The 15091-nt window shown below is 40.5% G+C and overlaps 1 protein-coding gene across 2 annotated transcripts in view; it reads right to left on the bottom strand.

Annotated features, from left to right (window-relative positions):
* Positions 1 to 3676: 3676 nt before the first annotated feature.
* The window catches only part of MTHFD1L (methylenetetrahydrofolate dehydrogenase (NADP+ dependent) 1 like), a 160694-nt gene continuing 149279 nt past the window's right edge, over positions 3677 to 15091 (bottom strand). For both annotated transcript variants that reach the window (XR_011325383.1, XM_069787010.1), the window contains 2 exons: positions 10556 to 10664; positions 3677 to 6743 (listed from right to left, as the gene is read on the bottom strand). Coding sequence is in view for 1 of the 2 variants with exons in the window: in XM_069787010.1 (XP_069643111.1) it covers positions 10575 to 10664 (90 nt within the window). In the remaining variant the exon portion in view is untranslated. The remainder of the gene's footprint in view (positions 6744 to 10555; positions 10665 to 15091) is intronic.

The following is a 15091-nucleotide window of genomic DNA, read 5'->3' as shown; positions in this document are numbered from 1 at the left end:
ATTCACAGATACACAAACATTTGGTGGGATCCTCTCAGTGGGAGAGAGTGAGGTTTTGGGGCTTTTTTTTTTTTTTTTTTTTTTGTCAGAGCTTAAAGTGACAAAACTAGAGTACCAGCAGAAAAGTAGTACTTTAGGGAACCTATTTCCACACAAGTACTGTACTCATTCCCCCAGCACAGTGTTGGGACGACGATGCTGTTGGTCCTTTCTGAAGGGTTTGCAAAACAGACCATCTGTCTTTTAAACAGCTCATGACATTCCTGGTTTGATAATTGCAGGTTGTCTATACAGCTCCCAGACATGTTTAAATCATACGGTCATGCCGGGTATAACTCTTCCATTTCTGCTTCTGAGCTGGCATGTGGTTTGCTTGTTGCTGAGTAAATGCAGTCATGGGATAGAGATGTCCGAATTTAGCAAAAGGTGAGGTTATCTGTTGCAGTGACCGCTGCAGAGGAGGCACGTATGAGAATGACTCAATAAATGCAGGAGTCCGAGACCGGTGCCTCCTCCCCAGCTCCATGGTAATTGTTGCCACCCTGTTGATTCTCTGCAGTTGCTATAGGTGATGCCAGGCACAAGCTCAATACAAGATATTCCTCCTGTCTCTGGGGATCTGGTAGCCAACACCATGAGGAAGAATTGGTGGGAAACAGCATGCTGGCTACGAACCAAAGTATTGGCTCTGCGTCTTCTCCTGTAGTGTTAACTTTCCAAGTATATCCTTCCCTCAGAAGATATTTTAGATTACTTTTTTTTAAATTGATGACATCTTTTACTTGCTGCTCATCTCTTTTTCTACTATTTCTTAGCACCATTTGATTACATTGTGCTGATTTAGTGTCTCTCTTTAAAACCAAATTAATAATAAAAGTAAGCTTTGATGTTTCTGTGAGAGTATCTTTTCCCCTTTCAGTAGGTATCTGCAAATAAATTTAGTCTTTGGGGTTTTTTACATAGCCTTCTTCAAAACTGTTGGTGGTAAGTTATATACCGCTCAATTTAAAGGAATTTTTCGAGTGAGATTTAGTGAGATATCTTCTCAGACTCATCTTGATTTACATCTGCTGCTTTCATACAATTCTGTCCCAAAAAAGCAAATCTGACTCCTGTGCTTTGTTCCTTCATTTGTCCTCTTTGTTATTTTTCTTCTTTTATTTATTCTTCTCCATTTTCCACTTACTAATAAGAATTAAATAACTTGCATACTTGGTTATTACTAGCAAACCGGGCTCTAAAGTCTGTCTGACTTTCAGTAGTTCCAGAAGTGGAATTAGATCCAGGTTTCATCCTGGACAAACAACAAGCTTTTGCCAGGCACTAATATCTGATACTGAATGACAGTGGTTGAACTTATTGAACATAGAAAAAACCCCAACTGTATGGAACTGATGTGAAGGGCTTGGCTAACGTCATCAAGAGCAGACTGGAGTTATGAGATGTTGGTTTTGTTGGTCTCCCCAAAAACCTTCCTCAAGGGGAGTTCACTTACCTCAAACACCTGAAAAAACAGGTTGGTAAATGTAGCTTTTTTGGACTGCGATGGAGACACTGAGGTGATGCATGCTCCAGATGAGCTGGAGCTGGGTGGGAATGTGGGTAACACCCACGCCGTGGAACCAGCAAATACAGAGATGATGTCTCCTTGCAGACTTTGGCTGACCGAACGCTGTGTGGGAGCTGGTCTGCTGGCACAAGTCAGACATGAGGCTTTCTTCTCCCCTCTCAGATTTCCCCTTGAGCCTTTTGGAAAAAACGAAACTGGAAGGAAACATCCTAGAATTCATATAGTGGTATAGTTACATGTTATGCATATAATAAATGTTTGGTACAACATAATTAAATTTTTCTGGAGAACTTGAAATTGTGCATGTGACGAGAACATGCAGGTGCTGTGTTATATGGGCAGCTAACAGGCTGTGTCCTGAAAAGCTGAAAGTCTTCTCTGGCATTAGGGATCTAACTTTGACCAGATGTTGATGGTAATGGAGTTGCAATACCATGATGGGAATTGCCCCGTGGGAAACAACTTAGCTTTTAAAATGTCATAACTTAAACCTTGATTTAGTGTATTGCATAGAAGTAAGCATGACTTGTATTTGATACATCCTCTTTTTATTAGTACTCTGCAAAGAAAAGTTCTTACAGTCCCTATCGTGTATTTCAGCTCTGTGCTTCCTCAGCACTAACTTTTTCTACTAGCATTGCAGTTCATAGGTGCGCAGAACAGTTTACCTTGGAAGGGACCTGGAAATCACCTAATGAGGGTTGACTTAAAAAGGTTCTTCATGGTCTTGTCCAGTCAAACCTATGCTGGCATGTAGCAGTTTAGCTCTTCCCAATCATTACTGAAAGGTTTAAGTTAAAAAGTTTACCTGGGAAGCAAATATTGCAATTTTACATAAAAACTGCATGCACAAATACATACTCCCTCATGCTGATGTATATGTAATATATTACACTCAAGTGCATAGAGCACGGAAATATTACTATGACCACACTTGTGGAAATATTTGAATTTAGCTTACTTTACATAAACACTCTGGCCTTGAACCCACAGTGCAGGGTGACATGTATAGTGCAGCGGTCCTCTTCTCAGGACAAATGCTTGAAGGGGCTTTCAGCATTTCCATTTCAACCCTCTCAAGCCAGGGGTCCGAGGATGGCCTTAAAATTTTTCCCTGAAATATTTCCTCAAAAAAAAAAAAAATTTCTACGAAAAACTGCATGTTAAAAAGGATGAAACCAGTTGCCTTCTCTCCTCACCCCAATAATTCAGTGGAGGACAGCGAGCCTCCTGGTTGGGTGGCCATCAGCAGGGCAGACCCAAGTACTGCTGGAGCACAAACCTAGTGCTTGAGATACATTACGTATGGGGAAGTTCCTTGCTGAAATGTCGTAGAGAAGCTGCAAAGCTCTTTGGAAATCTAGCTGTGAGAAGCATGCTAAAAACCCAGTACTAATCCAAATCATATGTTTAAGACTTCATTTAGCTATTTAGAAAACAGGAGCAATGTCCAGTATGCACCTGAAATGCTCGATGTCTTCCCCCACCTGCCCTCCTACTTCCCCATTTTATTTATTCCTGCTCCCAGGACGCTTTCTGCTGTGTTATGGTCCCATTGATTTAGCAACCCATAGCTCCTGAAGATTTTGCATTGCTTGTATTTAAATCCACACCAAGAAGCTCAAGGATATATATATATTCTTGTACCTGATACTGCTTAGCACAAATCCAGCTGCTAACCAAGAAGTGGAAAGTGTCCAACTGACCTTTGCATCTGATCCAGCCTTTCACACCAAGGACCAAAGGCAACAGCAAGATATTTTGGGACAAGGACAGGAAGTTAGCTTGGTGTGTCCTTCCCCAAACACAAACCAACTTCAAAAGGACTGTACTGATGGAGAAGATCCTGTGGACAAGCCTCTGGTGCGTGGCCCTTTGTGGCAACAGCCAGGGACGAAACATGTTCCTGGTTTCCCGAGACCTAGGACAGAGCCCCAAGCCTTACTTGCATCTGGCAGTTGACCAGGACGCGGCTGAGCTCCCCTTCTTGGCGTAGTTGTGTTTAGCTGGAGACAGGGGCATGACACGACTAAGTGGTTTATGAGGAATTAAAAAATAAAAGTCACTATTTAAATAGACAAGATGGTAGCTAGAGAGAGAACAATATTACATAATGGATGTACTTTATTAATGAATTCAGACTTAAGGCAGGCACCGCTTGTGCAAACTGAACATCAGTACACATATACGCTTTATATTCATGTTCATGGCAACTGAAATTCTGGGATTTTGAATTTTAAAATACAAATGAAGAAACCCATTGTATGTAGTTTGAAGTATTTCAGTGTCATTACAGAAGTAGTTCAGCAGTAGCAATAAAAAAGTACTCAGTCACTACAAAAAGCAGATCTTCCGATAACAAACAGCCGTATCGTTCTTAACATGCTTTAGCAAATGCAGGGATAAGCACGGCAAGCTGCCTTATAAAGCTGTGGTTCTGCCGTGTCACAAAATTGCTCAGAGCAGATGCAAAGGCCCAAGTCCCACACCTGCAATCCCATCCATGTAACAACAAGGGATACACCTACCAATAACACTTACCTTAAAAAGTTTTCATTTTAAACCCTTCTTGATGAAGGCCTCAGAACTAGGGCACCCCAGGGAATGTTCTGAGGCAGCTTCTGCAGCTCAGCTGATGGCCAATAGCTCAATCCCTTTGGATCATGAGACAGAATCTGCACACCAGTTTGGATTATTTTTAAAAAATCTTCTACTAAATTGTAAAATGAAGGACCAAAAATGTAATAGCTCAAGAGACTTTGCAGATAGTTAACTAGATGGAGTGGGGGAAAAGCCAGAACAAAAGAAAAGAGGGTCATTCCAGCTTTCCTTGAATTATTGAAGCTATCAGAACAATATAACAAATACTGTGCACATGACAGTAGAAAAAATACAGGATGTTTACCAACTCTTCAACTAATTGAGCTGGAATGGTGTTTTAGGGAGAGACTGATGGGTCAGATAAACAGTCCCAGCGTGCACGACCTGAAGGGACAATATGGAGACCACACTATAGAAGGTGTGTGGGTATCAAGCAGCAGTTTGAAGAGACTTATAAAACTTGTTGCTCAGACATCCATATCCATATGGAAGCTTCACAGGCGGCCAGTTAGTGCCACATTTAGTATCCTACACAGCGCGGGGATATGTCCCATGCACCTGTGGGGGAACCACAGTGACCACTAGTAAGGCATGGTTATGGTTTTCTGAATTTCTCTGGACAGGATGGAGGGAAAACCTTATGTATTTTTCTTGTAGGGATGTTACTAGGAAAACTATGGCTGGAAACCACACTTATTTTCTTCCAAAAGTTTTTGGCTATTTCTAGGCTAGATAGCTCAGTGTGTGCAAGACTAAATTACAACACCGGTATATGTATGAATAGCATGGTTGTATTTTGGGGCACAATTTAATAAAAAAATATCAGAAATCTTTCTCCCCAGTAGCTGTGAGAGCCACACCTGAATCTTACTTTCTACTGATCACGTTTGTCCTGCCCCAGTGTAATTAAAGCATCCAGAGTCTAGGCCGTTATGAGCTCTATTGTCTAATCAGGCTAAAATACCACATAGCTCTATTTTTTACGTTTAAGTTTATCTTCACAGTAATCCCCACAATGCTGCGGGACCATTCTATGAATAGAACAGTTCTGAAATGCAGTCAACAGACATTTCCATGTTACTCCAGGGAAGGCACAGATAATTATTTTAATTGTCCCCAGTTTGCTCTTCTGTCCATAATCATAGTTTTGAGTTTATAAATAACAAAGCACGATTTTAAAAACCCAAACAAACCCCTCAATTACAACACAGTTCCTGAGATAATTAACTCTCCAAATGTGGCTGTGTAGAAAGGAACCAAAACTACACTGCAGAAGCCCATAACATACAGATGTGCGTAAGCAGAGCAAAGCAACAGGATGGAAAACGTCACCAGGAAAATAAACTCTCTCATCATTATTTCACTGCTTTTTACCTAAAAAAACAATGGCCTATTGTCTTGATTCAACCTATTGTTCTGTTGCATTTTTTGTTATTGAAGGAACCAACAGTCAGTCAGTGAGAGTTTCCTGAGGAGCAGCAGCTTGAAAAAGCTAAATGCAGTATCCTGTGCCTAGGGCTTGTTTTGCGGCAGATTTAGGAAAAAATGGACAAGGTAAGTCACTGAGGTAAATTAAAGCACACGATTTAGGATTTAACTTGTTAGTATAGCACCTTCAAATAGAAGCACACTCCAGTTTTACAAGTATGGTGGTTAAAAGCTGCAAAACGAAGCAGAACAAAGCTCTGCCCTGTTGCATCCTTGCTTGATGGACATTCCTCTGTTGTTACTGGGCGTTGCGTACTGCCAGGGACAGGACAAGAAAAACTCTAGGTCAGGAGCCAGCCCAGCGGGAGGCTTCATTAGCCATGAACAGGAGCAAAACAGGGCTTCAGAAGGAGCAGTGCCCTCGCTGAACAACCAGCTTCACCATAAGCAGCACATAATCAGCTGGACAGCCTGTAACACACTTTGGATAGAGAGAGACCTATGGATATAAGACAGCTATGGCTTAAGTGTTTCAAATGATCTTTGCCCAACAAGGAAACAAATGATATATTAAAAACCTTTTATAAAATACATGGTCTGTTCTTTCCCTGCTTAATATCTTCCTTGCTTGAAGCTTGGCTGTTGCCCAAATGCATCCAGAGCAACACTTAATGATAACTCAAAAATGTGCAGTTAATCTGTGTGTAGTTTCAGCTCCTGAATGGCAGGAGCAAAAGTGTAATTTTCAGAAAGAAATAGGCTTGATCACACAGTATAATCATGTTTACGCAAGTTTTCAGATGGCCAAGATAAGGCAAATACTTCTGTAAACTCTTCTGAGAAAAGACGAAAACTCTAATGTGAAAAATTTCTCTCTTTTTCAGTGCCGTTTTATCCACAAACAAGCATAAGCCCCAGTAGAGAGCTTCCTGCACTACAGCGAGAAAAACTTTAGCTTGTGTTTTTTTTTTTTTAACCTTACAGCTATATTTCATCATAAAAACTAGTTTGAAGAAAGAGTAAACTTTTGCTCTTTGGTCTATCTTGACATTCCTCCAGAGACACATAACAGGAATATTTCAGATTCATTTTTGTCTCCTACTTGCAGGAAACAGGAAAGTTGCAGTACTTAATTTCCAGGCTTCTGAAATGAGAAAGATAAAGAAGTTATACATTGAAACAAGACAACTTTGCTTTCTTTAAAGGGAAAAAAAAAATAAGAGAAGCATCACAACCTAAAAGCAGTGGTTTAGTGAAATTGGATATTTTTTCCTTAACCATAGTAAACAAAACCAATTAGTTATGGCACATGTACCTCCCTTTTATTATCTGTGTAACCCTACTAGGTGAGAAACAAAAATCTGCACTCATATTCCAGTATGATACGGATTTTAGACCGTACATTATTGTAGTAATTGCTGCTGACTGAAAGCCAATACTGTGGAATGAGACTAAAAGAAGACAGTTTTTTGTTTCATGGGATCAATTTTGTGGATGCAAAGGAAAAGTCTTCAAACACCTTCTATCTGTATCTGAATGAATTAAGATGAAAACTTCTAACAAATAGTTTGCAATTTTAGGACATTGGTTTTGGTGTCCTCCCCTCATGGCTTCTTTACGTCCATGACGATGCTCACAGTCAGAACTCTTGGATTTCGCTCACATTCAGAAAAGCTCTGAGGGTGGCAAATTACCCGTGCTGTGCATTACAATCATTTTGATGCTCTGCCAATTTTGAAGAGGAGACGAGTGCAAGAATATATCTGGAACTGTGGACAGCCACGGCCTTTCTAAATCACAATCAACTGAGAAAAACAACCACCCCTCACCATCAACCCAGATACCCAAAGCCAAACTGGCACAGTTAGAGCAGGCACCTGCTGCTGATGATTAAATTAGAGGGATCCTTAGATCTCACAAGGGTCCTTAACAGACTTTAGTTTTGCAGAGTGGGTCAGGTTCATAAATTCCCTTCACTGTGCAAATAATACTTTTGTAAAAAAAAAAAAAAAAAAAAATTCTTCCTACTGTAGACTTGTCTTCATGTAAGTCTTATTCTGACTGGTGCTATCTATAGACAGCTCCTAAGGACACAATTTCAACTTTCTTAGTGTATGAGCTGGGTAGTATAATTTAAATAGGATTGTGGCCAGTGATGAAGAACTAGCCAGACTCCTTTGGGTTCATTTCCAGATATTAATGTTTCGGTTTTTTAATAGAGCACGTTGCTCCTACGGAGTGACGGTAATATTGTGTATTCCATGTATTAGCTATTTGTCAACAGAAAAAAAACTAAGCTGACTTTTTTGACAAAGTTTTTACTTGTATGACTTTTTAGAGTATATTCTACTGACTGGTATTCTGCAAATTTTTGTGAGAACTATCATCTGCTCCATTAACTCAGTGAAGATGTGGAGAAAAATCAGAGGGGCTAATGACATCCAATGTTTCAGTTCAGTAAGAGCCCCACACAGCTACCCTAGCAGCAGCAACTTTTGCCTGTATCTCTTTCACAAGTCTCATGAAGCTACGCATTGCAGAGAAGGATATAAACTGCACACTAACACAACTGTTCTCAGCTCTGCACACGTGTTTATAATGAAACATCTGCAGCTCTTCCACAAATCTCTAAATATTTTTCAATTACCACATCTTAAGGATTTGAATCAGTTCTAATGAGTTGGCACAATATCATATTACTAGAAATTTTACATTGTACACTAAAACCCTAGGAAAATAATTCAAACCAAGTGGAAAAAAGAAAAAAAATCCCTCAATCTGCCCTCATAGAAACAAACCCACAAATACCTCAAAGCGTAGTAGTATCAGCTACAGTGTGGGTTCACTTCAGTGAATGTGGGAAAGCAAAGAATACTACTAAACTTCTCTACAGAAAGTTGGGAGTAAAGATTATACAGGAATACTGTTTCTCTATTTATCCAAAGTGAGAAATGTACAAATCTAGCACATGAACCAGATGAATTTTAGAGCTGATGAACACTGACTACCTTGTGTGGTACTCACTGGGTATTACAATACTCTCAAAGCATTTATTTAGATTGTTAGAGGTAGGAACACAGCTGAGTATGTGCCTATATTGATGAAAAATATATACAATCAAGCTGTTCTTTTCTTTAAAAGGCTTAAACTTACTGAATCATTCATCTCTCTGATGCCAGCAATACCTCCATAATGAAATTAAAATAATTTATTAACAGTGGGATGTATATGCTATTTCCTAGCTGACCATTATGTTTTTCTGACTTTGGTAGCTGTTCTTTTTACATCTGAGAAAACACCACCACTGACTAAAAGCCAAGTTTAACATTTTAATTTCATGCACAACTTCAAATGAAAGACCTTCGCGCTTGGAACAGAGTATTTCACGTGCTTAATTATCATTGTTCTTCAAAACTCACCAATCCATGGTTTGGATGGATTTGTGTAACACTAGGCAGTAAACACCCAATTAAGCAGGCTATATGAATCTGCATATAGATTTTACATTAGACTTCTACAGTCATTTCAAATGATTCCGAAGTAATTACATGACTGACACATGATGAATCAATACGTATGCATGAAGCCATCGGACATATAATGCATATCAGTAACAAAAATGGGATATATGCCAAGAAGTGGTATGCATAACACTACCCAGCAACAGAATAGTCGGTGATGGTTTGCATATAAGCTAGTAATTACCTGTGCAAGCTGGTTAACTTTCAAACTAACTGCTTTTTACTTGTCTTGACTGGTACACACAAAATGGCACAATCTATTCTTACCAGACATTATGTGAATGCTGTGACATTCAAGTACGAGCAAGCGAACTTTTAATTTGGTCTGAACAGTAATCTCGCTGGGTCGTGCAAACCTCTCCCCTCCTCCAAACAATCCATCAAAACACAGAAACAGAAAAAGAAAGCTAGTTCTCTCAAACCAGTGTAGGCAAGGATTGCTAGAACAGGGCTGAAGTGCATGGGCACATCTACCTCAAAGCTGTGCCTGATCTGGGGTCCCACCACAGTCCTATTAGCTTAGAGTAATACAGTTGTCCTGTGTAAAAGTAACTGTTTTACTCTTCAGACCGATTTACTGGGGGAAGGGAGAGAGTTAAGTGATGAGAGGAAAGAGTCCCATCACAGATCCCCATGGTTTGTTTCAGTCAGGGTTACATCCTCTCTTATTCCACTTGTTATCTTACAAAGTTAAAAGGGAGTAGCATGGAATATTTTCATAACAGCTTGGATTTTTAAGTGAGGAACATGTGCTACACAAAATTAAAGCAGGACACTGAGAAGATTAAGTGATTAGAGAAGGGGAGGAGGTGGTGGGGGAACTGCAACCTTCAAAGAAAAGGGAGAGAACCCAGCATGAAAAACAGACAGGCTAAGAGGACAGATTTGTGTTCCTGAAATGCTTATTACTATTTGAGAGATATGACAGCAATCAGGACAAAAAAAAAACCCAAAACCCAAACATGAAAAAACAAAGCAGAGCTCATGAACAAGCTGAGAAACATCTCCCCTGATACCTAGGTAATGACAAAAACACACTGCCACACGAGAGTGGTATCAAAGATGAACTAGATTATTTCTTTTGAGGTGAGTAACATAACATGATTTCTTCAGACTGACTTTTTCCATAGCCAAGAGCGGTACAATTGCAGAGCCAACTCCTCCCCATGCCAAACTGACAGAGCCAGGACATCCAAAAGGCACCATCAATGTGCACCACGAGTGTACACCAGCCAAGTGCCGGCCATCATTCAGCAAACCAGAAACCCATGTGATAAAGTGCACATTATGACATATTCCCCTAAATGCCCCCAAACTGCGTGAAGTCTTCAATGAAACTAGGGCCTAGATAAACTCCTGACAACCTTTTATATACATATTAGAGACAAACATCCTCTTCCAAGCTGGAACAGGAAAATAAAGGCTGTTGACTGACCTGAATTTGGACGTCCCTCTCAAAACAATCCTGTCACTTGCTCTGTGATGGGGTCAAGGTCAATGTCATAGAAGCATGGCCTTGTGGGCAGTCCTGGCATCGTGCTCATCTGTGGGAACAATAAAATGAAGTTATACTCCTGCAACTGTAAGCAGATAATCACTCCACCCAGGTAAACCTTAGATTAACAGAAAGGCTGGATTGCTCATCATGGACTCAACTGCAGATGTGATCTTCACCACGTTTTTTGTTTCTGTTAAAAATGTCAAGCTTAGTACTTTTTCAATTCATTTTTAAGTGTACACTTCTAAAAGACAGGAAAGAGAAAATAAAAGCCACAAAATACAGGCTAGCACAGCAACCTAAGAATAAACTCAACAAAATGAAGACACTTTGGAACTTACTTGCTCCTCAGAATAATTATCCAGAACATTTATCCATTTATATCTACTGGGAAAAATCACACAGCAAAGGGCAAGGACATAATTGCCCAAATTCACCTGGTGATATGAATGCGTTGAACTCAGACCTGTCCCACAGAAAACCAGAATATAAGAGCAGAATTAATCGCAACGCTTTCCTGACTGATTACTTAATGTAAGTAACAAATTGAAATAGTTCAACTAAACATACACGGATTACAGTTGAATCCTAATTTAGTAGTTAGAATTAGCAGGTTTAGATGTGAAGCTAAAGCAACCCAATTATCTCAAACTATGCATAATTAAGATCCTGATCTAGCATAAGACACCAGCATCTGCATACTTTTAAACATGTAAATAGTTTCATGGACTTAAACTACACAGTTAACTATAGCTCTGCTCATGCTACTTATACTATTATTTACAACTGGCATTTTAGCAGCAAATAAAGACATGTGGGTGACGTGGAAATCTTGAGGTGCTGGTCCACAATAGCTTAAGCCACTTTAAATCAAAGGTACTCCTGCTTCTCACCTCCTCTGCCTCAGGACTCCCCCCTTCTCCCTTGTGAAGGAGACGTCTGGAGATCAGGTTCAGCAGAATAATACTATCTTTTGATCTGCTTCATTGTCCCCTGTTTCAGCACCTTGAGTCAGGAGGGTCTTCCCCATCCCCAGTGCCAGCACTGGCACAGGGTAAAGGCTACGACTGTGGGGCAGTTTTAAGGCAGGACAAGTTTGGATCAACCTGAACCACTTTGGATTCACACCCTCAGTCTTCCTGAGATGAGAGTTAGAAGCCCTGAATGTCTCACCATATTTCGGCTAAATCAAGGCACTCTAAAAATAGCATTTGGGCTTAAGGACTCCATAACCCTTGCGATATCTTAACCTCAGAGGTGGAGGATGGCCCTGCTATATTAGGCCCTATATTAATACCCAAAGAGATGAAAGTCCTTACAATCTCTGGAAACAAACCCAGAGTTAAACTTAGCTCTACTGTTTGCTGACTAAGAGCCTTTAAGCATTAAAACTTATTTAATAGATGTTAGATTTTGAGGAACAAAATTTTAGCTGGGGCAAGTCGGCAGAGCTCATTACAGTTGGTGGTTAGTCTGACCCCAGGAGGTAACCTTCAAACATGGCTGGGTAGAAAAAAAATTTACACTGGCTTGAGTACCAGAAAGACTCCAAACACAATAACCTAAGGAAAGGGTCAGATTGGGGTATGTTTTCATGATGTGAGCTGAAACCCGTTGCTGATAGGGGACGGTTTCACCCTGTGAACCCCTGGGATGATTCCCCCTTGGAGCTAGCTCTGGCACTCATCTTACTGCAACCAACCTCATTCAACACACTGAACTGATGAAAACACATGTTTTTGTGGCCAGGGTCGTTCGGCTGATGAATTAAATCTGCTTACTGCATGACCAGATCACCACCAAGCCACTGGCTGCAGGGGAGCAGCCAGAGCACACCACGGCCAGCCATCACCTCCCAGCAGAGAGCACAGAGCCGGGTGGCTTCTTCCCTCAGTCCTCCCTAATTCCCCAAGGAGTACAGCTCAGCTATGGTGTTTTCTCTGGCCAAAGGCAAGCTCTAACAGGCTCACTGGCCTTCAAAAGAGGGAAAACGCATGACCACCATCCTAGCTGCTCCAGAGAGCCAGACTTACAGGCCCCCCTCGGGCTGGAACAGTCTGTATTTCTTTATGTCAACCTGTTCTGCTGCAGATTCAGTGATGGAGTTAACATCTCCCTTACACTTCAGCTTTGCTGCAAATGCTCATGTAATGTTTCTGTCATGGCAATACAACCGAACTGTAAGATCTCTCCACCACAGTCCCATTTACACAGGAGAGCTCTGCTGCCATTTCAAAGGTTAATCCCTTGCAGGGAAGGGAAAGGAGCTCGGGGAGCTCAGTACCAGTACAGCCATCATCTCACTTGAGATCTAGCTCTGAGAAAAAATAATGCAACGGGCTCTTCTAGTGGGCTCAGTACATTTCCTCTGTTTTTAAATATAGTCCTTCCTGATCTTTTGTTATTGTACACAGTAGGATTAAAATACAAAATTCTCAGTTTGCATTGACCAAACCCTGCCACTGATTGCATGACATCATTTTATTGGCTGACATTGCCTCGGCATCTTAGCTAAGTACTAAACCACCTTGTTACTATTCTTTATCTGTTGGCCACACTAGCTGGACTACTACATCATTAGGGTTACTGAATTATTTTCTGTCTCAGATTCACCCCAGTGTCTGAGTTAATGCTTGACAAGAAACTGCCTTAATGATTTACATCTCACCAGGAGGAGAATGAACAAATTGCCAAAGACAACTTTCTGCTTACTCAGTTCTACATCTGAAAGTAAACTCCCAAATTCCAGGTTCCTTTTTTTTTTTTTTTCTTCAGAGGGAGGAATATATCTACAAGCTTGGCCAGTCTTCATTTTCCCTGTATAATAAAACCAAGAATCAGTTTAGGGGAGTTTTTCCTTTTTTTTTTTAAAAAAGAGAAATGTTAAAAAAAAAAAAGTCCTACATGTGTGGTTTGGATTTGTTTTTTTTCATAGGCCCAGTTCTACACAGGTGTAAGTCCACTGTATTAACTAATGGAAATCTATGACATCTATAAAATGTGAATATCAAACCAGTTTATTGCCAGTTCAGGGAATATGACTAATTTCATATTAAAAATTTAAGTCAACAAAAGGGAATGAGTTCATCTGAATTAAAATTTCTGCTGCGTAAAATGAAGTACAAGGCAAAAAAACTCACAGAGGGAACACTTTGGGATGAAAACCTATGTGAATTACAGTGCAAAAATAAAATGCGTCCTGTCATTTTCCCCATGGCCCAGACTTCCAAACAGGCAAAGCCGTATAAATTTATGATCATTTCTCTCCACTTTCATTATTTGGACACACAGAGGTAACATGCAACAGAATCTATCCCTTTTTCATTACTTCAAGGTCAATAGGAGTAGACGGCTGGCTGGCTGAGGAGATTACTACCAATTATTCCCTCTCCAGCCCTCCATTTCTTTCCTGCAGCCAAAAAGGCAGGAGAGAAAAGAGGGCTCAAGTTGGCTGCAAGGCTGAATAGAGGCTTCAGCTGACTGGCTTTCCACATGGCTGCGGGCACAGAATGATCCTCTTGCCTCTCACTGTTTTCCAGGATGCTGAATAGAGGCATTAACAAGTGAGCTCCCAGGCTGGCCTTAACCCCAGCAGTCATGACCAGAAGCCTCCCACTCCCTGCCCCAAGTAACCGGAGCCTAGATTTTTGTGCGTGGAGGGGGGCATGCTAATGTGCCCCCCCGGCTGCAGCACACACTATACCTGCACAGCGGCTGGCAGACTATCTCTACCTCTTCAAGGCTTTCTGAGATCACTACTTACTAAAATTACTTCATTTCTAAAACTTGAAAAAAGGAGAATGAGCAATGAAAAAGAAAATATGCCTAAAACATAAATCACATTGGTAATTAGCAGGTATGTACAGCAGGAAAAAAAACTCACAGAAATTTACAGTCATACAGCAGCTTGCTAGGCATCTCATACAATATACACCCATACAATATATTGCACAGAGAGCAGCACAACTCTGCAGTCTAATATAACAACATTTGGGTTACTGATTGGCATCTACGCAACATAACACAGTGTGGCTGTGAGAAAAGAGTAGGGTAAGAAGCAGTGAATGACAACATATTATCCACTTAAGACCACAAACTGAATTTAGGTAGCCGAAATAATCATACTTAATTTGACCAAAACTGTTACTATCACACTTCCCCTGGGAGAAGGAGTATACAAGGCATAAACCTCACACCTTAAGACTTAATGCAATTTATGCAGGGGGAAAAAAAAAAGTTTTTTGGATAAGTACAAAGAACTCATCTAGCTGCTGCCCAAAATATATCATTTAGGAATTAATAGGAACTAGCTTTGTAGGAACTCACTGGAATCAACCATTTTCTTTGGAAACAGTGCAACTGTCTACACATCCGTGAGAGCAAATCAACTGCAGAAAGGCAATGTGAAAAATACAGTGCCTATTTATTACTATGGCACTCTATGTTTAGGAGGCAAAAGCAGCAAGTCTTACA

This window comes from Haliaeetus albicilla, chromosome 7 (genome assembly GCF_947461875.1).
Source record: "Haliaeetus albicilla chromosome 7, bHalAlb1.1, whole genome shotgun sequence".
NCBI lineage: Eukaryota > Metazoa > Chordata > Aves > Accipitriformes > Accipitridae > Haliaeetus > Haliaeetus albicilla.
The sequence above is the reverse complement of the archived record's forward strand: the minus strand, read 5'-3'. Positions and strand labels throughout refer to the sequence as shown.